General features: G+C 45.8%; 1 protein-coding gene across 1 annotated transcript in view; it reads left to right on the top strand.

Moving 5' to 3' along the window:
- The window catches only part of KSR1 (kinase suppressor of ras 1), a 212,182-nt gene extending 197,133 nt beyond the window's left edge, over nt 1-15,049 (top strand). Inside the window, 3 exon segments of the mRNA XM_027861549.1 lie at nt 2,835-2,970; nt 3,847-3,980; nt 14,645-15,049. Coding sequence (XP_027717350.1) covers nt 2,835-2,970; nt 3,847-3,980; nt 14,645-14,723 — 349 coding nt within the window. The 3' untranslated portion in view covers nt 14,724-15,049.
- Nucleotides 15,050-15,326: the final 277 nt, after the last annotated feature.

Raw genomic sequence — 15,326 nt, 5'->3', positions numbered from 1 at the left:
GACTGTCACAGCACGCCTATGAGAGACTTGTTCGGATATTACAGATGTTTGGGGGGAGGGGAATGAATTACACCTATGATTTCATCAGTGTAGAGAACTTCCAGTATGGAAATTCCCTTTACGGATGTAGGTTGACAACTCATCTGTACCTTATAGCCTTAGAGTATCTGGGGGCACTAAACAGTTGAATGAATTCTTTGTTGTTATGCTGTTTAGTTGTTTTCAGTTGTGTTTGACTTTTCATGACCCCATTGTGGGTTTTCTTGGCAAAGATACTGGAGTGCTTTGCCATTTCCTTCTCCAGCTCATTTGACAGATGAGGAAACTGAGGCAAACAGGCTTAAGTGACTTGCCCAGGGTCTCACAGCTCAGAAGTGTGTGAGGCCAGATTTGAACTCACGTAGTTAAGTCTTATTGGCTCCAGGCCTGGTGCTCTGTGCGCTATGGCGCCATCTAGCTGCTCTGTAATTGTTGTTTGTTACTCAGTTGTTTTCCAGTTGTAGCAGACTGTGACCTCATTTGGGGTATTTCTGGGCAAAGATACTGGGGTAGTTTGCCGTTTCCTTCTCCAGATTATTTTACAGATGAAGAAATTGAGGCAAACAGGGTTAAGTGACTTGCCCAGGGTCACTCAGCTAGTAAGTATCTGAGGCCGGATTTATAGACAATATGTGTCAAAATCAGGACTTGAACCCCAACATGGTTTACTGACTGTAGCACCCTCACCCCACCCCACTATACCACCCTACCTCTTATGATAGGTCTTATTTATTGAAATACATTTTCATTGATATCTTTTGTTTTTATATCACCTGTATTTCTGCCAGGAATATCCCTTCCCCTTGTCCCTCCCAGTCAGCCATCACATGTGACAAATAATATTTTAGAGGAAAAAAAAAGAAAACTAGAAATCAGGAAAACCAATCAATGCTTCAGAAGTCTGAATATCTATACACTGTTTGCACCTCTCTGCAAAGGAGTGGGGTGGGGGAATGACAAGTGTTATCAACCCCATTTTATAGATAAGGAAACTGAGGCTCAGGAAAGTGACTTGTTTTTGCCTTTCCTTGTATCCTCACTGCTTCCCACGGGCCCAGGCATGGTAAATAAAGGCTTGTTGCTTGGCTTGCTAGTGGTTAGATAGCTGGTAAGTGGGAGAGGCAGGATTTGAACCCAGGTCTGTCTGGCTCTTAAGTCCAGCTCTGTATCTACTACTTCATAGTCTGTTGCTTTACCAGCCCAGTGGGTACCATTCACCAAAGGCAGTTAGATGGGTGGTGCAGTGGGTAGAGCCCAGGACCTTGAGTTCAGGAAGACTTGAATTCAAATCTTACCTCAAACATCTACTATGCAGAAAGTCATTTTACCTCGGTATACCTCATTGGGATGGGGATAGGGGTGAGGCGGTGGGCAGCTAAGTGCTACAATGGCTAGAGCACCATCCTTGGAGTCAGGAGGACCTGAGTTCAAATCTAGCCTCATACACTTACTAGCTGTGTGACCCTGGGTAAGTCACTTCACTCTGTTTGCCTCAGTTTCCTCATCTATCAAATGAGCTGAAGAAGGAAATGGCAAACTGCTCTAGTATCTTTGCCAAAAAAAACCCCAAATGAGGTGATGGAAAGTTGGACAAAACTGAACAACAAAATGCCTCGTTTTCCCTGTCTGTAAAATGAGGCTCATAATGGCACCTCCTTCCCAGGGTCATTGTGAGGATTAAAGGAGATGATATTTGTAGAGCCCTTTGCAAGCCTCTGGAGTGCTATATAAACGCAGGCTATCGTTATTATTATTAACGTAAATGTCCAGTAGCTAGGGTGCTGCAGGTTGGAGTCCTCCAGTCAGATAGCCTCTTGACCAACTCTATTAGATGTAGCTGAGGAAACTAAAGAAAAACCTGAAGAGGGGAGGCCTCTGGCAGGCCCTGACGGCTGTCTTCAAGTATCAAGATGGTCACTCGGGGGAGGGAGAAGACATTCATTCAGAAAGCAGGGCTGGGAGGCCCTGAGGAGGCGGTGAGTGAGGGCCGAGAAGGCCAAGAGGCAAATCTAGGCTTGACGTTAAGGGACAACTTCCATACATTAGGAGCTGTCTAGAAGTGGAAGGCATTGCCTCGGGCTTGTTTTCCTTGGAGACTGGGATGGTCATTTGTCAGGTTCTTTTTGGGGGGGAGTAGATGGGTTGGCCTGGATAGCTGCTGAGGTCCCTTTTGACTCTGAAATTGTGGGATTCTAATTCTAGGGCCCTTCCTTCTCTCCTTCCTCCCTCCTTCTCTTTCTTTCCCCTCCCTCCTTCTTTCCTCCCTCCCTTCCTCCTTTTCTCCTCCCTCCCTCCCTTTCCCCCCCCCCCCCCCCCTTCTTTCCTTCCCCCCCCCCTTCCTTCTCTCCTTCCTCCCTCCTTCTCTTTCTTTCTCCTTTCTCCCTCCTTCTCTTCTCCCTCCCTCCCTCCTTCTTTCTCTCCTTCCCTGCTCTCTCCCCCCTTCTTCTTTCTTCCCCTTCCCTCCCTCCTTTCCTTTCCTCACACAATCAGACTCTACAGACCACCTCACTCCTAAACCACTGTCACATCCTGGCACCTTCTCATAGGACAGGCCAAGATTTGGGAGCAAATCCTTAGAGCTCTGGCATCTTTCCTGGGCTGTTATTCTCTGCCCTCAAAGTCTCTGGTGATCTTGGATGGGGGAGGGAGCTGACGGAAGGCTCGGGGTCATAGAATCACAGAGAAGCGAGAAGGAGCCCAGAGACTCCCCCGGGCCAGCCCAGAATCCAGCCTCATCCCCACTGTCCCGCTCTGCTTTCCCTACTGTCCCAATTCAGTCTGGGTGGTCTTTCCAGGACGGTGTGGTATGAACTCCAAGCAAGAGACTGGCCTTTCCAGACCCAAGCTGCTGAAGCCCTCATCTGGCAGATTGGAAGCGGGGAAGGCGTCAAGCACGTGCTGGCGGGGATCAGCTTGGGGAAGGAAGTCACTGTAAGTGGCTGCCGGCAGCCATGGTGGCCGCCTCCCTGGGACAGCTCACGCAGGAGCCGGGCAGGGCGGGAGCTGGCGAGCGGGGTTCTCACCCTGGCGTCCGCGTCAGCTTTTTTAAAAACTCTGAATGATGGCGTTTCAGTAGAATTGGTTTCCTTTGCAATTCTCGTCATGTGCTTTATGCATTTAAAAAAACATGATTTTGGAAATGGGCCCATAGCTAATGTTAATTTGTGGCCCATGGGGATTTTTGTTTCTGTTTGATCTTTAAAGGACCCCTCTCCAGAAACATTTCCCATTTACCTTCTCCACCTTCCTGCCAAACCATCCTACTTGTCGTTCTCCAAACATGACTGTTCATCTCCAGCCTTCGCACCTTTGCCCAGTCTCCCATGCAGTCCCTCCACAGTACTGCCACTTAGAATCCCTCACTTGCTCCATGCCCCCTCCTACAGGAAGCCTTTTCCAATCCCCCTAGTTGTTAGTGCTTCCTTACTGCCTAAATTACTCTGTATTTCTTTATCTGCCTATGAGTTCCCCCACCCCTTCCCGTAAGCTCTCTTTTTTTTTTCTTTTTGGTGAGGCAGTTGAAGGTAAGTGACTTGCCCAGGGTCACACAGCTAGTAAGTGTCAGGTGTTTGAGGCCGGATTTGAACTCAGGTCCTCCTGACTCCAGGGCCGGTGCTCTATCCACTGTACCATGTACATCCCCATCCCCCTAAGCTCCTTGACAGCTTGGATAGGGATAGTTTCTCCCCTTCCCGCGCGCCCGCCCCCCGCCTCCCTTCCCCCCACCGGTGCCTAGCACAAGAGTTCTCACATGGTAAGCGCCTGACAGATGCTTGGGGAATGAACCAGTGACCTGTCACCCTGCAGGAGATCCTGTCCGCTTGCTGGGCCTTCGACCTGCAGGAGAGACCCAGCTTTCCCCTCCTGATGGAAATGATGGAAAAACTGCCCAAACTGAACCGGCGCCTCTCTCACCCAGGCCACTTCTGGAAATCGGCTGAGTAAGTATGCCCCAGAGGGCCTCTGCCCACCCTTCTCCTGCACCCTCTGCTGTCAGGTTCCAAAGGCCCGAACGAGTCTGTCCAGGCTGCCCTGACCCCCTGCTGGAGGGAGGGGGGGGGGTCACTTCTGTGGCAGGGGCGGGGCTTTGGGGAAGGAGATCGGGCATGGTGAACCTCCTTCCCTCAGTGCTCTCCAGTGGCAGCTTCCAATCCTCACCTATAGGAGGGGAAGGGGAGGGGACACAAGGGGTCAGGTTGGGACCAGGGCAGGGCCACTGGGGCTGAAACACTTCCTTTCCCAAAGGCATTGGCTTCTGCAAATTTTAAAGGTCAGTGAGAAGCAAGGAGGTATCATTTCCATCCCCCTCTACTCCCCCCACCCAAAAAATGATCTTTATACACAAATAGGTTTTGTCATACTTGGGCCTGCCTGCACCAGGACTGTCTATGTTGAGGCACACCCAGGCCTCTGGGTTCATTTAGAGCCCATTCACATTTTTTCCACCTTCCCCTCAGGACGGTCCTGTGAGAGGTATAGGGCAGGTGCTGACCTTTCCATCTGACAGCTGGAGAACTTTCTCACATGTATGTACACACACACACACACACACACACACACACACAAGGAGATAGAGGAGGTTTTTCTAACTACATATATATGGGAGAGTGTATAATGTGGGTATGTGTACACATATATGCACGTACATATACACACATACATATATACATGCATATACACATGTGTATACATATATACACATATACATGTACATATCACATATATACAAGGTTGTCCTAAAAATCTTAGGGCAATTTGAAGCTTATAAAAGCCAAAAAAACGATAAAAGTTCAATCCTGTTCTAAGACTTTTGGGACAACCCATATCCTTCGGACACCCATTGGGTCACAGGGTTTAAAGCTGGAATCAATTTTTAAAGATCAATTAGTCCGACCCATCCTTTTAGAGATGGGGAAACTGAGGCCAACAGAAGTCAAAGGATCTTGATTTTAGAGCTGGAAAAGGACCCTTGTGGTCATCTGTTTGCTTTTTTCTTTTCTTTTCTTTTTTTTTAAGCCAGGCAGTTGGGGTTAAGTGACTTGCCCAGGGTCACACGGCTAGCATCCATTTCCTTCTGCCCTTGTCTTAGTAGAGTGGAGACTCTCTGAGGGCCCGGGGGCTGGCTTTTTTTTTTTTCCTGTTCTTTGGGTCCCCACCACCTAGCATAGAGCTTTGAGAGACCAAGTCACTCACCCAGGGTCACACCCCCAAAAGGTGTCAGAGATGAGACTAGAACCTGAGATTTCCTGAGTTGCTGCCTCTGAGGCTAGCACCCTCTACCACCCCACACCGCTTGGGACACAGAAGCAGGGTTGTAGATATGGACTGACTCTACAGATGGGGACACATAGGCCAGGAAAGAGGATGTCCCTTTCCCTGTTCATGGCAGTGACTAGCTGAGCCAGAATTCACATCAGCTTCTTTATACTTCACGTCCAGTGCTATTTGTAACGTAGAAAGAAAACTGGATTCGCAGTCTGAAGACCTGAGTTTGAATCTCAGCTCAGCACCTTAAGCTCCTGTGTGACATTGGGTGAATCACTTGACCCAGCTGGGCCTCAACTTCCTCACCTGTAAAATAGATGAAATTAGATTTGATGATGTTAGCTCCCTTCCAGTTCTAAATGTATATGTTCTTATGTCTACATCACCCTACCTCTATGTAACCATAGTCCATACACACACACATACACCCACACGTATTCAAATAAAATACTAAATCCCCTAGATTAGATCCATATGTTTTGACCAAAAGCATAAGCACTTACTTCCTCCTCAATTTCATGAATTTCAGGCCATGTGCTTAGAATATACTGTTTCCAAATGCATCCATCTCAAAAAGCTGTCTGGTATGATTGTTTCAAATGTAGACTTGTGTTTTGGGACATTTCCATTTGTCAAAGATATATTGGCATTCCTGGGAAGGGAGCACTCATGGATAAAATGGCGGTCCCTAGTGAACCGTTGGTGCCAAGGAGTATGGCCATAGCCAAACTTCAAGCTGCATTTCTGCAGTGCCCCCATGGGGTCTGTCCACATTCAGCTTTGGAAAGGGAGCAAGTCAAACCTCCAACTTTGGGCCTAGTTGGAGGGAAGACCAGTCTGGCTTCATGAAGTCTTAACTTTAAGACTTTAGCTTTAGAGTGGGAAGGGAACTTGGGCAGGGAGGGGGTCATCTAGTCCAACGCCCTCATATTACATATGAGAGAGGCAACATGATAAGAATGGATAGCCAACCCGGACCTAGTCTTCAGCCCTGCCCCTGATATCTCCTGGCTGTGTGACCCTAGGCAAGTCACTTAACCTGTAGGCCAGAGACATTAAACTCAAGTCAGCCCAGAAATGTAATTGAGAAGTATTGAACAAAATATCTAAAAACTAAAACACAGCATAGATAATGTCAGTTTGTGTTTTTCTAAGTCCATTTGGGTTTAACATCACTAGTATAAGTAGATTTTTTTTCTTTTTTTGGATAATTGGGGTTAAGTGACTTGCCCAGGGTCACACAACTAGTGGCAAGTGTTTGGTTTGCGGCCGGATTTGAACTCAGGTCCTCCTGACTTCAGGACCAGTGTTCCATCCACTGCGCCACCTAGCTGCCCCTTGTTATCATATTTTTAAAAGCACTTTTAACTCTTCTACTTGAAAGTAGTAAGATGCCCCCCAAAGCAGTTTCAGTACAGCAGCGATTCTCTCTCCTGTTGGTGTAGGGAATTCCCAGTGTGGAACCTCCATCCACTAATATAGGTTGGTACCTCCTCTTGTCTGAGACACCGATGGGTTATAAGTGACTTGCAGACCAAAGATAACTCTGAGATCTTGAGCATTTGATTTGGCCTCTTGGGCCTCAGTTTCCTTTTCTGTAAAATGAGGGGATTGCACCAGATGGCCCCCTTTCAGCTCTGGATCTAAGATCCTGTGACCCCTGAGGTCCCTTTCACTTCTAATATTCTGGGATTCTGGGATGTAGCAATGCGGTTCCATCAAGAAGAGACCCGAAACTCAAAATTTTAAAAAATGATTGGTAAAAATTCTTTTAAATGGAATTGGGAAATATTTAATGAAATATTTAAAAATAATTTTAAATGGTTATGTCATTTTTTTTAAATGGAGAGACCCTAAAAGGGGCCCCCAATGCCAATATATCTGCTTCTGGTTGAACCCCAGCCCCTTTCTGGTCGTGATTCCTGCTTTCCCAGGCTCAGCGTCTAATTTGCGTTTTTCTCTTCTCTTTTCCAACGGTGTCTGTCCTGGGGTGCATTTCTCTTCAAACCTGGCCTGTCACATCTCCTCTTCCTCTACCACTCCATTTCCTGTCGTGTCTTTCTTCACCTTGTTCTCATCTTCACCCTCCGTGCTGTTGGCTTCTGACTGTCCTGGATGGCATTCCACACCTCTCCAAACGTCAATATGGCGGCGCGGCTCGGCCCCAGGCGCTGGCGGAATCGCTACTCCAAAGGGCGCTACTACCACCCAGAATTTAAGGGGACCTTCCGCCCCCTCTTGGAGGAATAGTGTGTGTCCTGTTGGTGCCTGGTTCTCCCCGTGCCCTTCATATGTCCTGCATCCTCCCACCCTTCTCCTCTAGCTCCTGACTCATGTTTTTATTTTTTACTCCCATGCAACAAAGTGGGTTTTTTAAAAGTTGAACTGACACGTTGAGGGATTTATGCTTTCTTATTTCTCGATGAATGATCTAGTTCCTCACACAGAAAACCAGTTTGGCCTAAGCCACCTCCATGTCTTCCTGGTTTTCTCATTGACTGAGACCCCCGAAGCGGAGATCCTTAGAGTATCCGCCCTCCCCCCAATACAGAAGTTAATTATCATTTCATTGACTAAGGGGGAAGGGCACTGTTGAATAATTGACAGTGGGCCAGCCTTGGAATCGGGAAGACCTGGGTACAAGTCCTGAGTCTGGCACATCCTGACTGGATCGCTGAGTTAACATGTGTAAAGTCCTTTGCAAACCTGAAAGAGCCATTTAAATGCTAGTAATTCTGATTATGATTTTGGTTTTGTGACTTAAAGTCTCAGTACTCTCTTAAACAAGTCACTTAAACTCTCAGGACTCCAGGTGAATTAAGTTACTAAGTAGTGGCTGCTTTGTATGAGGGAAGGGACTTTCCACAATGGAAGTTTCCCAAGGCACTGAAATCATTGCCCTTCGCAGGATGTGTTTCCTGCTACCCAGTTTTCTCTGCTATCTTTCCATTTTGGATAGAGGACCCTTAGGAGACCAAAGGAAAGATGGCAGTGGCTGGCCAACAGAAAATGTTCATTCCTTTAGGTCCCCTCAGGGCGGTTTATTGGTACGGTCCCTTTGCCTAGTCTGGCCTGAGACTCCACATCTTAGGCATGGGTGACCACTGAAAGACACAGCCACTTCTGTGTAGCGCAAGACCACTCCTTAAAGGGCACTGGTTGTATTTTTGTGCTTCACACCTAAAAGGACTCCCCTCACCCTCAGGCGCCTTTCCCCTTCAGCTTTGGCTGTGGTTGGAAGCATCCCCGTCACTGGTTCATCATTAAAGTTCCCCTCTGGTTTAAAGATGGCCCTTTTCTCTGGGCCCTGGGTTTTCTTTCTGCCTTTGTGGGAGCCCTGCACCTCTCTGTCTATACTGGCTTACCTTTCACCTCCGAATTCCTTTGTCTATAATCCCCAGCCCCCAAAAAGCTTAATGGATGAGGTCAAAGCCAAGAGGAGAGACAAAGTCCAGTGTATTTGGGTGGAGCAGGGGAGGTGTTGACAATGACAGATTTCTTTTGGGGATGATTGCTTAATCTGATTCTTTTGGATTTTGGAAATCTTACCTAGTTACATCCCTTCTGCAAAATGAAGGGCAAATCCTAAAAGCGCAAACACCATGTTCTTTCATTATCAATCAATAAGTATTAATAAACAGCAGCAGCCTCAACAAGTATGTATTAATCACCTATTGTGTGCCAGACACTGTGCTTAAAAATACAAAAACCAAAAATATAGTCCCTGTGCTCAAGGATCTTACAATCTACGCATGTGCCAGACATTGGAGATACAAGTTCAAAGAGCTTTGCTTGAAATGTATGAGCCAGAGCCTGGCTGGGGCTTGGACATCTTGACTATAACAGAGAATTTTACCATAATGATATTTTTGTTTTGAATAGGATTTGACCTGTAATCATCCCAGAGCATTTCATAGTCAGTCCCAGGATTGAACCAGAAAACTTTGTCTGAATCCCCAACTCTTACCCTAAAGTACTTTATGTCACTAAGTACAAAAGCCTTAACTGGGGTGGGGCACCTGGAGTTCTGACCCAGAGAGCCAAAATTTAGAGGGTGCTAATAGCATTTGTAGTACTTCTCTAGGTGAAATGCTTGAGTTTAGCAACTAAAGTGGGCTCCTGGGGCAGCTAGATGGCATAGTGGATAGAGCACCAGCCCTGGAGTTGGGAGGACCCGAGTTCAAATCTGGCTCCAGACACATAACACTCACTAGCAGTGTGACCCTGGGCAAGTCACTTAACCCCAATTGCCCCACCAAAAAAAAAAAAAAAAAGAATATAAAGTGGACTCCTTCCTGTCTGTGCCCTGTCACTCCCCTAAATCTATGATCCCAGGTTAACTGTGGATACAACCCATTTTGGTAACACTTCAAGGTTTTCGAAGCACCTTGTATAAGATTTCTCATTTGCTCCTCCAAACAAACTTGGGAGGTAGGTGCTGTAATTATCCCCCTTTTACAGATGGGTAAACTGAGACTCATAAAGGTAAAGTGACTTACCAAGGGTCACAAAGCTATTAAGCATAGGAGGCAGGATTTGAACTCAGGGCTTACTTGATTCAAAGGCCAGTCCTCTATCCACTACTCCACCTCGCTACATCAGTGACGTTAGATGCCTTTCACTTTTTGATATCAGTCAATAAACATTTATTAAAAGCCTGCTATGTGCCAGGCACTGTGTTAAGTCTAGGGACACAGAAAGAGGCAAAAGACAGTCCCTGCCCTCATGGAGCGAGATGAGATAACAAGCAAATAGCTTTGTACAAACAAGCTAATTAAGAAAGGGAAGGCACTAAAATTAAGAGCAGGTGGGAAAGACGTCCTGTAGATGTGAGCATCTGGTAAACTGTGGCCAGTCCCAGTGAATTGAGTAGGTAGGAAAATAAACATGTCCCAGGTCCAGCAACACAAAAGATGCCCTCAAATCAACTCTTTGAGATGAATTCAGTTGTGGGGGAGAACTTTAGAGAGAACCCTCTGACCTCGGGCCACACAAAGTCCCATAGGAAGAAAACGCCTAGAACACCATGAAGCTGTTGCTAGGGAGAAACCAGGCTGGGGTCCAGACAGGAAGCCCACTGAAGATGCAAAGTTCGTCTGTTTCACCTGTGGAAGGAAAGCACAAGCGCTGTCAGCACCCTCTTTTTTTCAGTGTTCTAGGACAAAGCCCAGGTTACAAAACCCTAGTTACACCTCTGCCTTTGCTTTGAGTTTTAATGATAGTGACGTAATTGATTTGGAAGTAAGACTGGGAAATTCAGCATTTCTGATCCTTCTTTGTCATGTAAGTCAAGGAGTAAGGGCCTAGACTTGAATCGGGGCAGACGTAACATCCACAATCCCACTGTACCCTGGGAAGCCCAAATGAACTGGTGATGGAGTTCACTGCTGTGCCTAGTATGACTTACAGAATCTTAGAACTGGAAGGGCCCAAGCATTCAGAAGCTCACTCACTCACTCACCAAAGTGCTTTGGAGTTCCAGCCAGCCCAAGTACCGCTGTAGACCCCGATTTTAGAAGGCCACTAAACACACACATTGCCCACTGCCTCACGTCATTTCCCTTAAGGATGGCTCGGTTTACCAAAACATTTGTCCTCTCTTTGTTTGACTCCCAACATCTGCCTTTCTATTATGTTGGGATACTAACTATCAAAGACTAATTCTTCCCATCCCAAAAAAATTGGAAACAAGCCAATTCTGCCTCTTTTCCTGCCTTCATGCTCCTGTCATGAGAGGGGACAAAGATAAGTTGGTATTTATTGTTGTTATTTAAGATGGATTGGGTTTTGCTTTTTGTTTTTTTTTAATACAAGTATCTGGGCCAGTTTTTAATTTAAGAGAATTCCATAGGAATAGGACTGGTTATTCATAGTCAGCCAATAAGCATTTATTAAGTACCTACTGTATGCCAGGCATAGTGCCGAGTGCTGGAGAAACACTAAAGGCAAAAACAGGGTCCCTGCCCTCCAGGAGCTCACTATCTAATGAGGGAAACAATATAGTTGTTAACTATGTATGTGCAAGGCATCTCCAATGTCCATAGGGTCATCAAGCAGCAGAGATGTGGCAGGGATCATGTCCAGCCCCCTTGTTTTGTAGGTGAGCAGATTGAGAGTAAGAGAGCTTCAGCGACTTGTCCTTGTCAGAGGCAGGATTTGAACCCAAGGCCTCTGACTTGTTTATAGCCCTTCATTCTTTGTCATGAGGGTTGGGCACAGTCCAAGCCCAGTTTTTGGTCAAATTCTTTACAAGGTCAAGGGTTAGCACATCTTACTTATTTAAGCAAATACCAATCTTACCCCAGCATGTATGCTAGATCTATAGTGAACAAAATTATTTCTAAATTTCTTTTTATCTACAATAACATAATATTCCAGACTTTGTAGCGAACAAACTTTCAGGGGTACTTAGGGCCTACTAGAGTGTTGACCACAGCTTTTGAGAACCACTGGACCAGCCAGGCTTGGAGGTCCCTTCCAGGCCTAGATCTAATGATGGTTTGAGTCTCCAGAGGCAGGGCTAACATGCCTTGTAAGCTAATCGAGTTAGGTCAGGCATGATCTCAGTGGGCACTATTTAGCCTGTTTACTCTCCAAAACCGGATAAGAAAGAGTTGAAAGGAGGGTGATGGCTTTTTCAAATCTACTTTAAATATAGGTCAACATTCAAAAGTTTTGTTTGAGGGTTTGGTGAATAGCCTGGTTGAGTTTCCCTAGATCAGTTGATATTTACTTGTCTTCCCTCTGTTCAGAGAATATTTGGGTTTTTCTTTCTTTCTTTCTTTCTTTTTTTTGCTGTTTGCTGATTGTGTAGAAACAATAATATACACTTTCAGCTTAATTCAACAAGCATTTATTAAGTGCTTACTATATGCAAGGTGCTAAGAATACAGAGACACCTCTCTGTCCTGTTATATTCCATTGGGGGAAAGAATTTATACAGTAGGCAGGTCACTGGTGGCCATGAATGGGTCACACCACTTCCCCAGGTCCAGGGTGAGTCCTTCCTAGGGACTCAGGCAGATCCCAAGCTAACATTTCTCTAATGCTCGCTTCCACTGTTTTTCACTGATCGCTAACTCTCCAACGGTATGTGTATGTGTGTGTTTCTGTGTATATTTGCTGTTTTTGTCTGTCTGTTTCCTTTTCTAGGTTGTAGCTCCTGGCGCTGCCTTGCATGTCTGCTCGGCTTTTTTCCTTCTCTTCTAATCGACTTCTCAACTCCAAACAGTTGCCTCTACTGACTAAAATGCAAACCTGGATTCTTTGCATTAACCAGGGGGATGTAACCTCCGCCTCGCCGAATCCTTTCTCTGAAAGCATTTTTTTATATAAAAAAAAATTCTTCCTGTTTTGTTACTGTTTTTTGTTGTTGTTTTGTTGGGTTTTTTTTTCTTGTATAACACACAACTTTTTGGGAAATAAGTCCTTCACTAACTGCTGGATATGGCTGCCTGTGTTTGTTCCCCGCCAAAGCCCTTTGATCAGCTTTCAACACTCTCTCCTGGATGTCACTTCTGTGTTTGGGACAGTTCTTTCTCCCTATTCCCATCTTAGTAAGGCAGAGGGCTGGAGCCCATGTAGATGGGGTGAGGGATGCTGGCCATCTATCCCAGTGACTCACCCTACTAGCGGCACCATAAGCCTGAAACTATAGCAAGAGCCTATAAAGAAATCGGAGAAAGGTTGCCAGCCCTTTCACCCAGGTGATGTAATGGAAACAGTGCATGATTTGGAGGCAGAGCGTTCAAATTCCATCTCTGCTGCTGACTACTGGAGTGACCTTGGGCAAAGCACATAACCCAGCTGGGCCTCTAAGGTTTCTTTCAATCAGGGGCTCTTAAGCTCTTAAGTGTAGTTGTGCCCTGGATCCCTTGGGCAGCGGTCTGGTGAAGCCCGTGGAGTCCTTCTCACAGTCATGTTTTTAAATGCTTAAAATAAAATACATAGGATACAAAGGAAATCAGTTCTATTGAAATACAGAGATCAGAATTTTTAAAAGAACAAGTTCACAGCCTTAAATCCATGGTCCTATGATCAGGAGGACCCCAGCCTGGAATGTCCATGGAAGAAAATTTCCTGTAGCTGCTGCTTCTGTTCCCACTATCACAGAGAGGATGGAAGGGCTGATGTCACGGGGGCTACCCTTGAGTTTGCCTTGCAAGCCTGGGGTCATCTCACATCCCCAGGGGCTTTTCCCAGCACCCGTTTTTAATACAGTAAAACTAGAGGGTGTGTTTTGCAGTGGTAAAAAATATCAGATTCCTGACTCCCTGTGTGATCTTGAGGAAGTCACCTGCTTCTCTGAGCCTCAGTTACCTCATCTGTAAAAATGAAAGGGATAGGAGAGATGATGTCAGAGATCCCTTCTGACCCCAAATTTATCATGTATGACTCCGGCACGGGCTCAGGATTGCCAAGTGCCGCGAATTAGGACCACAAGAATTCCCTGATGGGAGGCAGGACTTCTGCAGCCATCTTGCTCATGAGATTCAATTTACTTGTTAATCTTGGAAAGTCAGTTAAAAAAAAAACAGTATTTTTTCTAAAAAGTTGTCTTTGGTGCCTTTTGTTTTTACATCTGAATCTTTTCCAGATTTGCCTCACTTCCTTCTTACCCTGCAGAGTCAGCCTTCTGTTATAACAGAAAAAAAGACCATTAAGCAAAGCCAACTCCCAGTGACTGTGTATGCGACATTCTGTGCCCATAGCCCCCCACCTCTCCAACCAGATGGAGGTGGTAAAGCATTAATTTCATGACTTCAAAACTGACCCTTGCTTTGGGTCTCCACTCAAACAGTCAGGGCTCCTTTAAGATTTATAAAGCACTGTGCAGATGTCTTCTCACCTGAACCTGTGTTATTAGTCACCTCCTTTTATATCTGAAGGTCCTGAGGCTAAGAGAGGTTTAAATGATTCACCCAGGGCTGTGTACAGTAAATCACCAAGTTGGAGCTTGTTTTCCTGACTCCTGGACTTTCTTTGCTTATCAGTTGGGAGCCTCACACCTGGAGAAGCCTGCCTTAGGATTCTTTTTATTATGAGACTCAGTCCTTCACTCCACCTCCTTCTCACCCCTCCCCCAAACCTGAGAGACGTCTTCTGGTCTGCCACAACCCATGCCCATGAAAACAAAATGGTAGCTTGCCTTCCTTCTCTTTCAAGGGGAAGTGGTGAAAGGGTGCCCTGGCCTTGTTACTGGCGTAATCCTTTTTGGTCGGTGCCTGGGCTCATTGCTGGACTGTTGACATACCCCCTCCTCCCACCCGTTTTGAACGTTTAGGAACTCTGGCGGAAAACCACAAGGGGCTAAAACGTGTGTTTCTCTTCCTTTTTTCAGCATTAACAGTAGCAAAGTTGTATCCCGCTTTGAAAGGTTTGGCATGGCCATCCCGGAGTCCAGTAATCCAAAGATTTAGCCTGGTGTGCAATATTTCTCACTGCTGTTGATTTTTATTTTATTTTATTTTTTGTTTTGTGGGTTTGCTGTTCTTTCCCCTTATTCTCTGTATCCCCCTCTAAAAAAAAAAAAAAAAGAACTCAACTCTGCAAAACATCAGCCACCTTCTTAGAATCATCCCGGCACAGCCAGCCAGGAGCCCACCGAACTGCCACTGAATCAGACTGTTTGCACACACGTACATTTGTCTCCTGAATGTAGAACTGCACATAGTGTGTGTGTATAGATACACAAACACACATACAGATATATGTATATACACACATAACGTGTAATATAGACACGTGCGTACATACATATACATATATACATGCACATATATGGATTCTATATGTATATGTGTGTGTGTATGTATCAAATCCAGACAGACAATAAGTTTACATGTAACTTTTCTGTTGAATGAACTTGGGTTTTTTTGCTAGTTAATAATAAAGGTGACCCCAAGCGTCTACAGCATGGATGTTTGGTTGGCCTGAATGGTGATGTTGGGGTGAAAGGATCCTTCCCTTAGGAAAGTGAATCCTGGAAATCCATCAGACTCCCCAAGCTGGGACAGATGTCG

The sequence above is a fragment of the Vombatus ursinus genome, unplaced genomic scaffold (genome assembly GCF_900497805.2).
Source record: "Vombatus ursinus unplaced genomic scaffold, bare-nosed wombat genome assembly UNPS02014768.1, whole genome shotgun sequence".
Classification (NCBI taxonomy): Eukaryota; Metazoa; Chordata; class Mammalia; order Diprotodontia; family Vombatidae; genus Vombatus; species Vombatus ursinus.
The sequence above is the reverse complement of the archived record's forward strand: the minus strand, read 5'-3'. Positions and strand labels throughout refer to the sequence as shown.